The 17568-nt window shown below is 38.3% G+C and overlaps 1 protein-coding gene across 2 annotated transcripts; it reads left to right on the top strand.

Annotated features, from left to right (window-relative positions):
* Positions 1 to 1991: 1991 nt before the first annotated feature.
* Positions 1992 to 17246, top strand: Stard4 (StAR-related lipid transfer (START) domain containing 4). 2 transcript variants are annotated; one of them, XM_013020465.1, is made up of 6 exons: positions 1992 to 2068; positions 7781 to 7895; positions 8300 to 8349; positions 13586 to 13712; positions 14721 to 14835; positions 15966 to 17246. In XM_013020465.1, exons 2-6 carry the CDS (start codon positions 7791 to 7793, stop codon positions 16193 to 16195), a joined length of 627 nt encoding a protein of 208 aa, XP_012875919.1. In that variant the 5' UTR covers positions 1992 to 2068; positions 7781 to 7790; the 3' UTR covers positions 16196 to 17246. The 2 variants fall into 2 exon arrangements, with proteins under 2 accessions (XP_012875919.1, XP_012875920.1); XM_013020466.1 differs by lacking the exon at positions 1992 to 2068 and adding an exon at positions 2198 to 2277.
* The last annotated feature ends 322 nt before the right edge of the window (positions 17247 to 17568 follow it).

The following is a 17568-nucleotide window of genomic DNA, read 5'->3' on the forward strand; positions in this document are numbered from 1 at the left end:
GGTTTTTAGTAGTTAGCATTCCACTTTTTTTTCTTTTTTTTTTTTAATGTTGGTTGTGGGGCCTGAATTCTGGGCCTGAACACTGTCCCTCAGCTCTTCAGCTCAAGGCTAGCACTCTACCACTTGAGCCACAGCCCCACTTCCAGCTTTTTCTGCTTATGTGGTGCTGAGGAATCGAACCCAGGGCCTTATGCATTCAAGGCAAACACTCTACCAATGAGCCGCCTTTCCAACACCAGCATTCCACTTTTGAAGACACAGAATGCATTTCAATGGCTTAACTTCATTCAACAAATAATAATGGCAACAAACTAAACTAAACTAAACCAGACCAAAAACTAAGCAAGAGATGAGGAACAAAAGGAAAAGAAACTAAAGCTAGGCAGAGACCAGAGAGAAAACAAGAAATCCCTTGGGGCACTAGGTGAGATGTAATGACTGCCTTCAAAGAGAAGGAACAAGTGTGTGTGTGTATGTGTGTGATCTCGATTTGAGTGTCCAGCAGACTTGGTCAAATTGCACTTGAATCGCTCTGTAATTAACTAAATCGCCTAAAGATCTATGTCTGATACTTTTTGTCAGTAAAACACACCTACCTTAGAGGGGTTAAGAGGATTCAATGAGATAATCACATAACATTTAATGCAAAGCACTTTTCCTCAATCAACTCAAATTACACATCTATCCATTCAGAAAAGAACAACAATGACAAGGTAATAATTACCAAGTGAATAGAGTTTTATAACACATAAAGAAAATTTCAGATGGCCATTCACATGGGATTCATAAAACAAATTATTATTCCTTTCACATGTAAATTATGAAGTTAGATATTTTTAATGGCCAATAATATCTAGCACGTGGTGTGGTGATTCTTTTAGTGAGGTTAATTTAAAAATTAATAGAGTACTATTTTAATGATGAATAGTTCTTGCTTCTCTCTCTCTCTCTCTCTCTCTCTCTCTCGGTCCGGGTGGGGCCTGAACTCTGGGCTTGGGCGCTGTCCCTCAGCTCTTCAGCTCAAGGCTAGCGCTCTACCACTTGAGCCACAGCGCCACTTCCGGCTTTTTTCTTTTTGCTTATGTGGTGCTGAGGAATCGAACCCAGGGCCTCATGCATGCAAGGCAAGCACTCTACCACGGAGCCACCTTCCTGGGCCCTGTTCTTGCTTCTCAAGCTACATTATCTTAGTAAATATAATTTGCCAACAACCTGGTCTTTAGTATTTAGATTTGCTACGAAGCCCATAAAGATGGGTGCCTTCCTGGCTCATGGTAAGAAATGCTTCTTAACCTCCAGTTGTTGAGACACCGAGGTTGCTAAATACACCTGCATGACCTCTCTGCTTTCAAAGTTCCTTTGGACCTTCTATCTGAAGACACTAAAAACATCTGCCTACAAGTCAGGTCCCACAGTAACTGTGACTAATTGCTGCCACATTAAACGGTCTTTGTCATCATGAGGTCAGGCAAGGCCCGGGGCAGAAGGGCCCCTCAAAAGTCGACTTTTGATCTGGAGGAGCAGTGAGATCTCTACCCGAGAATGGAATCCGGTCGTGCCTTGTTCTTCCCAGTTGTTTCTCATGCCACCTTGTTAATTCTCCCCATAGGCAAAAACGTCCTGGCACAATTCTTTTATAATGCAACGCTCAGCCAGATCCAAGGCCACAGGCCACCTCAAACATCCCAGAACTCCGGCTCGGCTCGCGCCAGCCCACGCCCACACGGAATCATTCCATTCCTCAGCGACCAATCAGCTCTCCCTACGCTGCCGTGCCATCCAATCCGAGCAAAGACACGTTGCTTCAGGACAACCTTTCCCTTCACTTCTCCCCGGCACCTGGGTCCAAGCGAGGGGGCGTGGCGTGGGGGGGGGCGTGCGTCCGGCCTTGAACAGAGGAAGCTAACTGCCTTCCAATTGGCTAAAACCCTTAGAGGCTTTACGCCCATTGGCTGCCGCCAGCCCCTCCTCGGCGGACCGGGAAGCCTAGGGAGACTGTGAGTACGTGTGGTTGTAGAAGGTGGGGTGGCGTTTGTGAGGCGCACGTGAGCTGCCTGCAGAACTCCAGGTATCGGTGTGGGGGTACGCGGTACGGTGTCACGGCGTGAGTGCGGCATCCCCGGGGCGCACGTCCGGACCGGGGCAGCCCACCCGGGGTGCGTCTTCCGGAAGCTGCTTGTGGCGGCGCGGTGAGGGGCGCGTGGTGGACGCGGGCAATGGCGGACCCGGCGTCCCAGCAGGGTAGACCCCCCCGGAGTGCGCGAACACGCCTGGCGGGTGAGGCCTGCGTTTTCTCGCCGGGGCGGTGGCAGTCCTGCAGTCCGGACCGTGGTGAAGATGGACTGAAGTCGGGTGAAGGACATGGACTTTCCTGGTCCTTAGATTCATGGATGGAGCGGGGCGGGGTGGGGGCTCCCGGGGCCCCGTTTTGACAGGTGTGCGGGGCGCGCGGGGCAGGCGCGCCCCGGGCCTCCGGGGGGGCAGGCCGCGCCCCGGGCCTCCGGGGGGGCAGGCCGCGCCCCGGGCCTCTGCTTACCACCCCGCGTGGAACTCGGCGATGGATCTCTGTAACTGCTCCCTCCGCTTTACCTGAGTGTTTTGGGTTCAGGATCCAGACGTGCTTTAACGTGGTGTGGTCACGTTTTAGCTTTGTGTTTTTGTTTTTGTCTCCTTTTGTTGTTGTTTTGTTTTCCATACGAAAATCTCTGATCAGCTTCCAAGATTCTTTTTTGTATTTCCCCTCCCTCCCAAGATGTACCTTTCTTTAGACTCTGAAGTCAGAAGCTCTGGGTGGAATCTTTAGCTCTGAGATCTAGAAGAAGTCACGGAACCTCTCTGTTCCTATTTTCTCTTTCCCTGTGAAATAAAGATAAATGACCGGGATTAAAGTAAATAACGCCATGTGTAGTGATCAGAAAGACCATCCACATAGTAGGTGGTCAACACATGTCAATTACTAATTTTTTTTATTTTGCTACAACTATTTTTTATTCTTTTTTTTAATATCTTTTTTTCTCTGATTTTTTTTAATTATCAGAGAGGTTATAGTTACATTGGTAAGGTAGTAAGTACATTACTTGTCAAACTTGTTACCCCTTCCTTCATTTTCTCCTACTTTTCCTCCTTCCAACCCCCTACAGATCATTTCCGACATATTGTCTTGTGTATGCTGTTGCATTGATTTTTTTCCTGTAAACTTCCCTTCCTTGTTCATCTTATTTGAGACCCTGTCAACTTACTTTTTTCCTTCTTTTCCACAGTGCCTTTATCTAAATGAGTTGCACCTAATAAAAATAGCTGGTGAAATTGTGTAGTCTCCAGTAGCTCACTAGCAGAGCTCTGAGTGTTCAGTTGCTATCTCCAAATGATTAGACTATTAGGAAGACAACATAATATGGACTATAAACATTAAAAGTTGATAGAATATGCATGTTATTTGTATCAGAGGATCCTTATACTCTCAGCAAAAGCTGGTGTTTTGTGTTTCATTCGGAGTGAGCTCCTGAAAGGGCTAGTTCCAAAGATGAGAAACTGCTCTTCTTTTGTTGTTGGTCCTGGGGCTTGAACTCTGGGCCTGGATGCTGTCCCTCAGCTCTTCAGCTCAAGGCTAGCCCTCTGCCTCTTTAGCCATAGCACCACTTCCAGTTTTCCTAGTGGTTTATTGGAGATAAGAGTCTCACGGACTTTCCTGCTCAGGCTGGCTTTGAACCGTGATCCTCAGATCTCAGCCTCCTGAGTAGATAGGATTACAGGCATGAGCCACCGGTGCCCAACTTGAAACTACTGTTTTTGACTGAGTTGGAAAAGTGTAATTACCAGCTCGGGAAGGGAAATAAAGCATATGCTAAAATTTTTACCTATTTCTAAAAGATAATTTGCAAGGCCTTGGTGGAAAGTTATGATATCTGAGCTGTAATCAGTGTATTCTTAAACTACTTTATGTTACATGTAACAATGTTTAATTGTAGTCTATATTTAAAAAGGAGTCTACAGACAAGTTCAGGTGGCTCATGCCTGTAATCCTAGCTACTCAGGAGACCGAGATCTGTTGAAATATGTTCCAATCCAGTTCAGACAGAAAAGTCTATGAGACTCTTATCTCCAATTAACTGAAAAGGCAAAAGTGGAGATATGGCTCAAGTGTTAGCGCACCAGTTGGACAAGCAGTCTAACCAAGGGTGATGCTCTGAGTCAGTACCACTTAAAAATAAATTAATTAATTTAAGAAGCTGGGTGCTGGTGGCTCATGCCTATAATCCTAGCTACTCAGAAGGCTGAGATATGAAAATTGAAGTTCGATGTCAGCTTTTGGTAGGAAAGTCTGTGAGACTCTTTATGTCCAATGAATCAGCCAAAAAACCAGAAGTGGAGATGAGGCTTTGAGAGAAAAAACTAAGGGGCAACACCCAGACCCTGAGTTCAAGCCCTAGTACACACACACACACACACACACACACACACACACACACACACACACACACACACATACACACAACCTGTTGCCATTTCACTGTGGCATATATTTGAGAGTAATTGGAGTTTTGTTAGTGAAGACTTGCTCATATGTTGTTTCAAGACAACTGCCCACTCTAATGGCAGCCTCCATCACCGTGTGCCTCAGTATTCCTCAGAAACATAGGCATGGGAAACACAAATGTAAAGGTTGTTTCAGAAGGAAATGTGGAGGCAGGCCATAGTCAGCACTTGGCTGTAGTGTTGACAAGATGTTACAATCTCTTAGACCCACTGAACTTTATCAGTGGTACCAGTGCTCTGACAGAAGATCAACAAAGGGAATAAAATACTGAGTTGGTAAGAGGGAATTTAGACTTTTCTTTTAAAAAACATTCCCCCACAGATTGCAGGAGGGATACATTTGTCAAAACCTTAATAGCACAATACCATTCCTTTATTTCTAACTTGTTCTTGACTATATTTTAAGAGATTCTAAGCCGTGACTGTTCACAATAGCCATTTAGAAAGTAACTATGAGCCAGGCGCTGGTGGCTCTCGCCTGTAATCCTAGCTACTCAGGATACTGAGATCTGAGGATCGCAGTTAAAAGCCAGCCCATGCAGGGAAGTCCGTGAGGCTCTTACCTCCAGTAACACACCAGAAAACCGGAAGTGGTGGTATGGCTGAAGTGGTAGATTGCTCACCTTGAGCTAAATTGCTGAGGGACAGCACCCAAGCCCAGAGTTCAGGCCCCACGACTGAGAAAAAAAAAAGAGGAAGAAGAAAGTAACTATGATTCCGCTTAATTTTGATGGGAATCAATCTGTGCCAGAATTACTTGCCTGGTTAAATACTTAATGTGTTAAAAGAGAGCTTTCCAGTTGTAGATTTGCTCTCTTCCTATCTCCCACCATCCTTAAAGTGATTTTAGAATCTTTTAACACTTTAGTTTCCTTATTATTATTGTTCTTTAGGTTTATTTAAAGGACAATCAGCTTTGAGAACAAAAACCAGATTCTATCCATTTCTGTTGTTTTACTAGCTACTAGATGTATGTACTGTATTTGGTAAAGACTTAGTAATGTAACCCCTTGAGAAATTCCTGTGTATATTATGGTAATGGGAGATTTGGGTTATTCCAAAGCCTGATGATGAGAATGAGTATTAGAAATGGGCACATCTTAGTATCTTGAGGTCTTTCATAAGTGAGAATAGAAGCTCTGTACACACTTTTCTCTTTTTGACTGACTAGATTTCTCCTGAATGTTAGAGGTAAGGACTACTTTGAACTTTGTACTTGTGGCCCTGTCTGTTCTTCCCCTACAAATTTTATAGTTCAATGTGAGAATAAAGCAAATGCATAATTATAGTATTGGGTTTTGAGAACACATTGCAGGTAGAGTGCTAACCCAGTCCTCAGGAGAGTCCAGAAAAGAATAGAAATCAAGTACTGAATTAAACCACATACAAAAGGGCCCCCAAACCATATTAAGGATGTATTAAGTTCCTATTGATTAATAGTTATGAATGCTTACCAAGATAAACTCCTTAAAAATACTTCTGATTCTCCTCTTTCTAGGTTGCTTTGATTATTTTTTATATGCTGTATTTGAAAAAGATAATGCTTGCTTATGATAATAGTATCTTTCCATTTCATCTTGATTTCTGTCAGTGTTTCAATAAATGTTCTTATCTGCCAACCACAGAAAGCTGGCGGGAGACCTTTGAGGTTAGAGAATGTTGTTTAATCATAATGATCCTAGTAATAGATAAATTTCTTTGATACAACACTGTCCAAGAATCTGTACTTGTTTATGGCATACCCTTGAACAAGGTCCTTGCACAGACTGTCAAGCTGGCAGACTCTTGAGTGGAAAGAGCGTATTTTCCTGACTAGTGCAATTGTGAATGAGCTCATCCTCTTTCCATCTATTAGACATTTTGCATTACTTGTGTGGATCCTAATTCTATTCATAGACTTTTCTGTGTGTTCCCCATATTTCTATATAATTCTACTATTTATCAGCTTAATAGCTTGTATGCTTTGCTTATGCTATTTAAATATTGAGTACAGTCTCACTTTAGTTTTTCGATCAGTAGTTCTCAACACCAGCTGATGACAGAATGATCAGTGACATTTTTTTTAAAAAGACTTACATTTCCTGTGCCCATCTCAGGCCAGACTGAATCTGATATTGGCAGTGGGCCCTGAACTCTTACATCTTAAAACCAGTATGGTAACATAAAACAAAGGTGAATCTGATGGCTGTATCTACTGTTGACAATTGTAGTCTTATTCCCATAGTGGTTTGAGGTTTGAGATATCATTTAGATAGTTTTATCTTCTTAGTAACTTATTAGCCATGTAATGAGCAGGTTTCCCCCTTTATCCTTTTACTTGAGTGTAAACTTACACTGAGAAAGTAGAAATTATGTTAAGAAATCTGTGCCCTGATACCTAAGGAAGATAAAATAATTCTCCCTTTGGAACAAAACCATTTCCACATTGTTACTAAGGTCCTACTGTGTGCCAGAATAAAATGCTAGACAAGAACTCTATAGTGGTAAATAAGAGAAAAGATCCCTGCTCTGTTCTGTTTGTGATGTGTGAGATGGTCAAAGAGTAGATTTATATACCAATAAAGAAACAAGATAGTGATAACAACTATGGAAGATAAAAGGACATAATAATGAGTTGCAGACGGCTATATTAAGGACAGGAGTTTTAAACTGAACTTGACATTGCAAGTTATTAGTTATGCTAAGATTGGGAATATAGAAGTCCAGGCAGAGAAATAGCAAGTACAGACCCAAAGTCGGTGTGCCACGCCTAGCCTATGTGATAGACAGACAGGAAAAGAATTGTGGAACTAGAAGATGACTGTGGGCAATGGGTATGGTGGTATAAATTGGAATCTCTTTGTTACTATTAAGAATGATTACAAGCCTTTTGATTTGAGAACCTAGGCTCACAATAAATTGTGAAGATGAGGGAGTCTGAGGCAAATTGAAATGTCACCTAGGACTGAAGTTCTAAATGAGCTTCTGGGTCTGGGACTTTGGAACTTTGCTCTTTATTATTTTATATGAAGGATTTTTAATAATTGTCAGAAAGAGAAATTATTTTCCATGGCTACGAGTTGATTACCTCAGGAGCTTTCAGAAAGAGTCTCTGCCCGGGTCCTTCTCTTACATGTTCTGATTAGTTCCTTTGAAGTGGGATCCAGTGTAGGTATTTTTAAAGCTCCCCCAGGGAAATTTAATGTGACATCAAATTTAGATCTGTAGCAGTATTTGCTGGTGCTAATCCTGATCTCTGTAACAGAAAGAAGAAAATGGAAAGCCTGTCTGATGTAGCTGCTTTTTCAACTAAATTGAAAAACACTCTCATCCAGTACCATAGCATCGAAGATGATCAGTGGCGAATTGCAAAGAAAGCGGTAAGTTAGTTCAGTTACTTATTACCTGATATTTGGGGAATATCCAATGAATGGGTTGATGATTTTCAGAATGGTATAAATGACTGTGCAAAGGAGATTGTTGTGTAAGTAGAGTTAGTGGTCATCTCACAAAGAAAGAGGCTTATTGGTAATAATCCTGGCCCACTAATGAAAGTAATGCAGGGAAAGGCTGAGCAGGCGTACAAAACCCTGAATTCAAGCCCTGGTATAGGCCCAAAAGAAAAACAGAAAAAGAGAAATTCGAGTATAGAGGTTTTCAATGAAGAGATTGCTTTTATATTGTTTTATTTTAAGAAAGTACTCTAGCCTTATATAATTGTCCGTCTTGTATCCAAGGTTCCGCCTTTGTAATTAATCACCATACAATGTTTTAATTTTTCTAGAAAGATGTAACAGTTTGGAGAAAACCCTCAGAAGAATTTAATGGATATCTGTAAGTTAATTATTGTAGTTTTATATAACTCTTAAGACATTGGTATCTGTCTGTCCACACGATGTTAAGTGATGGTTGCTAGTAAAATTTAATTCTTGCTTTTGTGTTTTAAAATTTTCTGAAAAACAAACTGTTCTTATGAATTCTGAGCCTTAAAACAATAGCCATATCTTTTGTGCATTGAGTTCACAGTGAGGAGGTCATAAATAATAGTATCAAAAGGTTAATATAAACAATCTGAATTTCTTGGTGTATATATAGATGTATGTATGTATGTATATAGATCTATATACATACATCTATGTATATAGACCTATATACATACATCTCTATATACACCTATATATATATGTGTGTGTCTTCTAATACTCCATAATCCTTACTGCTGTAGCAGTTTATATTTTAAGAATTTATTTTGAAGTCATCAGAAAGATAATAGTGATTTAAGTATTTGCTGTTCTATTGCAGCATTGGTTAGAATATTAAAATCTAAGCAACCCCAAGTAATCCATAGTAGGAGAATGATTAAATTATGAAACATTTGTGATAGAATATTGTATGACCTTTAAAAGCTATTTTCAAAGATCAGTTAATAGCTTAATATTATAACAATATAAGATGAACAAAACTAGCTTCTAAACTATATGTGGCACAATTATAGGTTTATTTAAAATGTACATTTGTATTAAGATATTTTTACATAAGACCAAATATTTATCTGTAGATAGTAGTATTGTTCATGGCCTTTATCTCTATGTTTTTGTTGAACATTAGTTAGGCTTATGGCCACACATTTTTTTTTAGCTTATATTAGTTGATATTTAAAAAGTAAGAAATTAGGGGCTGGGAAAGTGGCTCAGTGGTAGAGCTCTTGCCTTGCATGCATGAGGCCCTGAGTTCGATTCCTCAGCACCACATAAGCAAAAAGAAAAAAGCCAGAAGTGGCACTATGGCTCAAGTGGTAGAGCGCTAGCCTTGAGCTGAAATGCTGAGGGACAGCGCCCAGGCCCAGAGTTTAGGTCCCATGACCGGACCCCTCCCCCCCCCAAAAAAAGTAAGGAATTTCATTGTAATATTTCCATATATGTGTATGACATACTTTGATCTTTCCAGGCTCTTTTATTCTTTCTTTTTCTCCCTTGTTCTTCCCTTCTATTCCTTTTTCCCCTGTTTCCTAGCAGTCCCCTTTTTTACTTTTCATTGTCTTGGTTTTGTTTGGGGCTTTCCCCCCTAGTTTCAAAAAATGAATGTAGATAGGTGCTATTTGTCTTTGTGGGACTCACTAACATTTTGATCTTTAATTTATCTGATCTTCAATTCTATCCATTTTCCAGCAAACAACATAATTTAGTTATTCTTTATGGCTAAGTAACACTGCATTCTTTATCTATCCACTGATGGACTTAAACTAGTTCTGTAGTTAGGCTACTGTGTACAGTGCTAGGTACACATGTTTATATAGGCATTTCTGCAGATGCTGACTTTGCTTCTTTGGGGTATATACCCAGAAGTGATAGGGCTGGATCATGTAGAAGTTCTGTTTTTATTTTTTTGAGGAACTTCTGTTCTGATTTTCAGAATAGCTGTACTAGTTACATTTCCATAGCAGTGGATAAGAGTTCCTTTATCTACCACATCTAGCTTCTGCACAGCAAAAGAAATAATAGTGTGAAGAGATAGCCTACAGAATGGGAGAACATTTTTGCAAAGTATTCATCTTAGAAAAGATTAATATTTAGAGTTTGTATAGAAAAGATTAATATTTAGAGTTTGTATAGAAAAGATTAATATTTAGAATTTGTATAGAAAAGATTAATATTTAGAATTTGTAAAGAACTAAATTAGCAAAAAATCATATCCAATTAATAAATGGGCAATAGTCCTGAACTGGCACTTTTCAAAGAAAAACGTACAAATGATTAAAAAATACTAAAAAAAAAATAACTTTTTTCCGTTGAGGTTCCATCAGTGGAAAAGCAAATCAAGCTATACTGAGATTCCACTTTACCTGTCAGAATAATTGTTTTTAAGAGCCAGTGGAGACAGTTGCCTGTGTAATTCTAGTAGAATATTCACATATTAAGGACTCAGCCCTTTTTAAGATTGAAGCTATTGGCCACACTTAGTATATACAGAATGTTCTGAAATGTTATGCAATAAATAACATTTCCAAGGAGATGAGCTATACAATATGTATGATAAGGACAGGGAAATTCGAGTTGTATTAAACATTGTAAGCAAGTCTAGAAATGGAACATTTACATCAGTAACTCCCAGTGGGGATTGAAAAGTGTAAAATGTGCCAAGGGAACATTGGTGCTTAGTGCTTCCTACACTTACATTGAGGCTTAAAGAAAAGGTAAGTGTTTTTGTAAGGTATGCTAGGTAGAAGGAATTATATTTGCTACTGAAACACAGGTGAGAAATACCTTAAGGATTTTATTTAGGGAAATACAAATTGTGTTTCTGCTCTAGAAGCTAGAATCATAAATTTGGGGCTGGAAGAATATAGGTCTGAAAGGTTGTTGAATTTGAAACTAAGGAATTCAGTATTGCTTGCTTTCTATCCAACTCCCATCCTTGTTTTCTAGTCTTTTAAACATTTTGGATTTTCTCTAATAACACTGAGAAAGATGCAAATGAGCGTGGAGAGTTGACAAAGAGGTTTTACCTAGGCGTCCGTGAGTAGCTTCTTCTATTACTTCTAGATTGCAGAGGTAGTAAACTGTGACTTTTTTCTTCAGATTCTTAAAAAAATATATGATTAAGAGTTCAGCTAAGGTATAGAGAGCTCAAACTAAGGCAGCCGCATGGGAGTTGTAAAAGGCAAATAAATATACAACAGATTTAATGATGGCCTTGGTGTTTTAGTGGTGATTATCACAATGGTGGTGGTAGTGAAGCAATGATAGCTAACATATATTGAAGCCAGAGAGTGTTCTAACTGCTTTACATCTCAAAAGTCATCTTGGTTATCGACCACATGGTGGTCGATTAGTTTTGTGTAAAAGAATAGGCTTAAGAAAAAAGAAATAGTCAAAGTTGAATTCCAGATTTCTAATTTGTAATATATTAGATTAATCTGTGCTACTCCACCAATGTCAAAGAACATAGGAGGAAAGCAGATTTAGGGTGGGGTGATAAGTTTGCCTTATGGTGTTTATGAAGTAACTAAACAGCTTCAGATGCTTTAAAAATTTCCTGACACCATTGAAACCGAGCCATCTCATACTTTATCCCCCCTTTTTCTTCCTTTGAAGTAACTTAATATTCTCAAGTTGTATGTGTTAGTTTTGTTTCATACTTTGAATGCATATTTATAAAGTTTAAAGAGTCTTTATATTTCCTGTATTTACTTAATTTACTAATTTGCCTATAATTTTTTCATTAAGTATCATCAAGATTTAGTTTTTAATCTGTATTTGCAAGTTTGCCTATTCATGGATTGGTGGATTATGCCAATTCCCTCGATAGTACAGTATTTGTGTTTCTTTATATACATGTATGATTTTCTTTGTGGTTAAAGAATGAATGTCATCCAGATTTGCCAGACATGACCAAATTGCTCTCAAAAACAGTAGTTTAAGAGTTCTCATCCTCTTCCACTCTTACTTTATTTTTATTTTTTTGTCGGTCGTGGGGCCTGAACTCTGGGCCTGGGCTTTGTCCCTCGACTCTTCAGCTCAAGGCTAGTGCTCTACCATTTGAGCTACAGTGCCGCTTCGGGCTTTTTCTGTTTATATGATGCTGAGGAATCAAACCCAGGGTCTCATGCATGCAAGGCAAGCACTCTACCACTGAGCCACCTTCCCAGGCCCTTCCCCTACTCTTAATCTCTGCTAATCCAAGGAATATGAATGAGATCATACCTTGTAAGCATGTATCTTATGTGTATGTTTTAGATATCATCCCTTGTAAGCATGTACCTTACTTATGCTTTAGATATCTTTATTACTAGTGAAGATAAGTGTATTTGTTGATACTTCAAGTCAGTCTTAATATGCCATTTGTTCATGTTTTGATAAATTTATTAGGATGATTATATGTCCATTATAATGATCATCTTTTTTTTTTGGTCTGTCCTGGGACTTGAACTCTGGGCCTGGGCACTGTCCCTCAGCGCTTCAGCTCAAGGCTAGCACTCTACCACTTAAGCCTCAACGCCACTTCTGGTTTTTTGGTCGTTTATTGGAGATAAGAGTTTCATAGACTTTCCTGCCAGGGCTGGCTTTAAACCACGATCCTCAGATCTTAGCCTCCTGAGTAGCTAGGATTACAGGTGTGAGCCACCAGCACCTGGCTATAATAACCATCTTTATATCTTTTCCCAGACTGTGTCTAGCTAAGTGTAACAGTAGATTTCAAATTTTCACACAACTTTTGTATATGTTTGTGTTTTTATGTATCCTATTCTTAAAAGAAATCTCCTGACATTCAAATGTCACAAGATATGAATATTTTCTTTTCATCAAAGTTTTAATGTTTTATGTTTTATACAGAGATATTTGCTAGAATTGTTTTGAATAATGGGTTGTGTTGAGATCCAAATTTTATTATCCCCATAAAGATAATTATTGAATCTGAGTACCACTTATTGAACAGTAGATGTAAAGATAGCTAGTGCTATCATTAAAAATGTCAAATTTCTATATATTCATCAACTATTTCCCAAGTGTTCTGTTCTTCCACAGGACTATCTTTCTGCTTTTAATAAAAAGCTTTTAAAAATTAAAGCTAAAATTTGCATGGACTGGTATGTTTGAGGATAACTAAAGACCAATACACAAAATAAATGGACTAGTATTATTATAACAGATCTTATCCCTGTTTGCTAATTCGATTTAAGGACTTTTTTTTTTACAAAATTATTATCTTTCATTTGTTTTGTATTGTACAAAATAATGAGCTTCATTTTTAATATGTTTATACATGTATATAGTGTAGCGCAATCATATTCATTCCCTTATCACCTCTTTTTGCTCCACTTCTGCCAGCTAGTTCTCTTCCTCTTTGCAAATAGTTCCCCTTCTACTTTCATATGTTTAATTTTTTTCTTTTCTTTTTTTACCATGAGGATTTTGGTAGAATTTAGTACAACTTATCAGAAAAATTGTTGGGATTTACTCCTTCAAAAAATTTCATTAATTTTCACTCCTACATTGTTAGCTCTGGACAGTGAGGAAATGCTGAAATTCTTTTCATGCTAATAGCATTTATCTTTCATTTTTGTCTCCAGCTACAAAGCCCAAGGTGTTATAGATGACATTGTCAACAATGTAATAGATCATATACGCCCAGGACCCTGGCGTTTGGATTGGGACCGCTTAATGACTTCTCTGGATGTTCTGGAACGCTTTGAGGAGGTATCTATTTAGAAACATCACTCTTGAGTTTGTGTGTGTGTGTGTGTGTGTGTGTGTGTGTGTGTGAGAGAGAGAGAGAGAGAGAGAAAGAGAGAGACAGCGCATATGTGTGACCATCAATGTCTATACATATTTACATTTACATTCATTGTTGTCATTGCTTTGAGAATAGTAGTCATGGTGAAGCTATCTCAGGAGAATACTATGCTCTTTTAAAAAGCCTGAGTTTCCTCATCTTAATGAATATTAGGACTGAGTTCATTTGTCACAGTAGTCCTACTCTTCCTACTTCAGATAATCTCTTTTTTTGGTCCGGTTGTGGGGCCTGAACTCTGGGCCTGGGCGCTGTCCCTCAGCTTTTCAGCTCAAGACTAGCGCTCTACCACTTGAGCCACAGCGCCACTTCCAGCTTTTTTTTTTCTTTTTGCTTATCTGGTGCTGAGGAATCGAACCCAGGGCCTCATGCATTGCAAAGCAAGCGCTCTACCGCTGAGCCACCTTCCCAGCCCAACTTCAGATAATCTTTAACATCTTTAATTGTAAAACTATAAGGTTCTAAAATCTAAAATTCTAAAAATAAAAACAACCCACTTTCATACTTAAGTTTCTAGATAAACTTGTGTAGGTTTTCCATTAATACTAAGTCAAAAATCTAAGACCAAAGATATAGATATACCACTGTAAGCATTAAGAAAAGATGTAGCAGAAATGGCTTGATGTCTATTTTTATTAATTGATATATCATATTTGAATTTTTATTAAAACATGCAGTACTGTTGTCAAAGTATGGATTTTATCTCTAGCACTCTTAAAACAATTCCCTCATTATTTATGGAATATTAGTTATATTATTAATTTAAATTATTTAATTATTAGTTATTAGTCTCTTGGACATCTAAGATACCCAGGAATTTGTGCCTGTGTATATTTTCATCCATATCCATTTTATGTGTGTACTTTCTATGGTAATAATACCTGTCTTACTTTTCTCTTTTTCTTCATTTTTAGAATTCTTGTGTGATGCGCTACACTACAGCTGGTCAGCTTTTGAATATTATTTCTCCTAGAGAGTTTGTTGATTTCTCCTACACTGTGGGCTATGAAGAAGGACTTTTATCCTGTGGTAATAATATTAAAACCATGCACTTTTAGTCCATTTGAGTTTCCTAAGAGGGTGATGTTTCCTTTTTTCTGAAATACGTTTTCAACCCTCATAGTTATTGTTTTTTTCTTTTTACAAATGTTAGGCTCTAGGGGATAAAACCATCTGAAAGGTTTTTGTTCATAAATTTTCATTTCCAATTACTTGCTGTCCTGTAGTTCATAAATAGCAGAAATGGAACATATGACTAACTCTAAGACAGGGATCTAATAAAGTGAGTTTCTTCTAAATTACTCTCAGAAACCAGCATCTTGGTATATGTGTGAGAAATATTTATTCCTTAAGCTGTGTATTCTTTTGCAAAATTAAAAAATACTGACAATGGTAAGCTTCTATTTCCTATATATATATTTCATATATATGTAAATTAATACTTTATAGATAGTATGCCCTTCTGATTACAGTTGTAGGTAAACATCTACTTTTTATTTTGAAGTAGTGAGTATCAAAATTGGCTATGGTTGTGTTTGTGGAAAATAGTCATGGCACCATCAATGTGGTTATTAGCACCTCGAGGCATAGTTGCAACAACCAAACCTTGTAATTTGCTAATAGTTTCCAAGAATGACAGACATGATGTCATCTCTTCCGAAAGGATTAGAAAGTTCCCCAATTCCTGTCTATCAAGCCCCTGTCAGAATTTTCCTTGGTAATTATCTTTTTTTATTCTACCAGTAATTTTTCTTGTTGTTATTGTTGTTTGTTTTTAAATTCTGCTATGGTTACTCTTAAGGATTTTCATCCTTGTGGATAAGAAGCAGTGTATTTAACTAAGAAATCAGGTTATATATATATATATATATATATATTTTTGTCCGGTCGTGGGGCCTGAACTCTGGGCCTGGGCACTGTCCCTCAGCTCTTCAGCTCAAGGCTAGCACTCTACCACTTGAGCCACAGCACCACTTCCGGCTTTTTTTTCTTTTTGCTTATATGGTGCTGAGGAATCGAACCCAGGGCCTCAGGCTTGCAAGGCAAGCGTTCTACCGCTGAGCCACCTTCCCAGCCCCAGGTTATATTTTTTTAGATGAGAGTTTTAGACAAATGTCAGTTGCTGCTATTAATAGTGTTACTTAAAAATTATCTTTTAGGAGTAAGTGTTGACTGGAGTGAAAAGAGACCGGAATTTGTTCGAGGATACAACCATCCCTGCGGTTGGTTTTGTGTTCCACTTAAGGACAGTCCAAGCCAGAGTGTCCTGACAGGTTATATTCAGACAGATCTGCGTGGAATGATTCCTCAGTCTGCAGTTGACACAGCCATGGCAAGCACTTTAGCCAACTTCTATACTGATTTACGAAAAGCTTTACAGAAGGAGTAGTATGTTCAAACTGGTTTCCTGAGATCCGCTGAACCACTGCTTCCCATCAGATGCATGGCTTGTAAACATCAGCCTCTTCTCTCTTCTGTATAGCCTGTGGACACATTTCAGATGTTTTGGCTTGGTAATACAGCATTTTATTTTATTCTTAAAGAGCTAAAAGAGGGCATTTCAGTTTTGCTAAACTTTTATTTGCAAACTGTTGAGTATGCAAGTATGTCTAAAAATAGAAAAGAGAACTCCACCAAGAATTAGCTACAGTTGTTTGGCCCAGATTATTTACAGAAATGGAATAGTGTGGCAGTATGGATATTTTGGCTTCTAAGAACTCAAAGAAAGCACAAGCTTTATGCTGTCCATATTATTTTGGAACTTTATGAATATTTTGTAAAATTTTAATGTTTTTGGAGGTAGATGCTAGTGTTTTACTTTCAATATGTTTTATGAGTTTGAGGATACCTTGGACAAAAGATAAAAGCTCTTATGTATATTTTATATGGAGAAACCAGTTGAATTGTACTCCTTTAAGTATTAAAAAGACAAAAATGAGAAAAGGATGAATGTTATATAATCCAAACATAATTTACTTTTGATATCTAGATAGCATTCTCTTGTAATGTCTTTAAAAGCATATTTGTGTCTTTATGTATTTATATTGGGACTCTTTATTAAATAGCATTTATGCAGAAACATGATTATGTACATCTCTGTGGATTATGCCCTGGTGACCCCACACCGAGCAGCAGTCTGAGGTGCAGGAAACAGCAGGTGTTATCCTCTCCTCACCAGCAGAGAGACCACTCTAAAAAGTCAAGCTCAATCAATGTACTGTATATGTTTTAGTTGTAAAAGTACCACCTGATTCACAAAACAGTACAAACTGTATCATAAGCATTCCTGGTTGTTATGTAACTTCTGTCCAGAACAATAACAAATGTATCTATGCATTTGTCCAAATGCCAGGATATTATCCCTTAAATAAGTATGCCATAATTTAACATTCCATCTCATGCTTTAGCTTTTGAATGAAGTGTGTGTGTGTGTGTGTGTGTGTGTGTTGGTACTGGGGCTTAAACTTGAAGCCTAGGTGCTGTCCTTAGCATTTTTGCTCAAGGATGATTGCTGTACTATTGAAGCTACAGTTCCACTTTGGCTTTTTAGTGATTAGTTGAAGTAAGAATTTTAACAACTTTCCTCCTAGGGCTGACTTTAAACTGAAGTCTTCAGTTTCGAGTAAGAATTATAGGCCTAAGTCACCAGTTCCTGGCTCTGGCTTCTAAAATGAGAACAAGAGGAGACATGGGTATCCTTGAAAATCTTTGTATGTATGTATAAGCTTCTGTGCATGCACAGAAATGCATGCTATTGTTCAT

This window comes from Dipodomys ordii, unplaced genomic scaffold (assembly GCF_000151885.1).
Source record: "Dipodomys ordii isolate 6190 unplaced genomic scaffold, Dord_2.0 Scaffold50, whole genome shotgun sequence".
NCBI lineage: Eukaryota > Metazoa > Chordata > Mammalia > Rodentia > Heteromyidae > Dipodomys > Dipodomys ordii.

Excerpts from the sequence above, each read along its gene's own strand:
- Stard4 (XM_013020465.1), top strand. The coding sequence starts at position 7,791 with ATGGAAAGCCTGTCTGATGTAGCTGCTTTTTCAACTAAATTGAAAAAC. Across the intron at positions 8,350-13,585 it reads GAAGAATTTAATGGATATCT|CTACAAAGCCCAAGGTGTTA; the intron begins GTAAGTTAATTA and ends TTTTGTCTCCAG. Across the intron at positions 14,836-15,965 it reads AGAAGGACTTTTATCCTGTG|GAGTAAGTGTTGACTGGAGT; the intron begins GTAATAATATTA and ends ATTATCTTTTAG.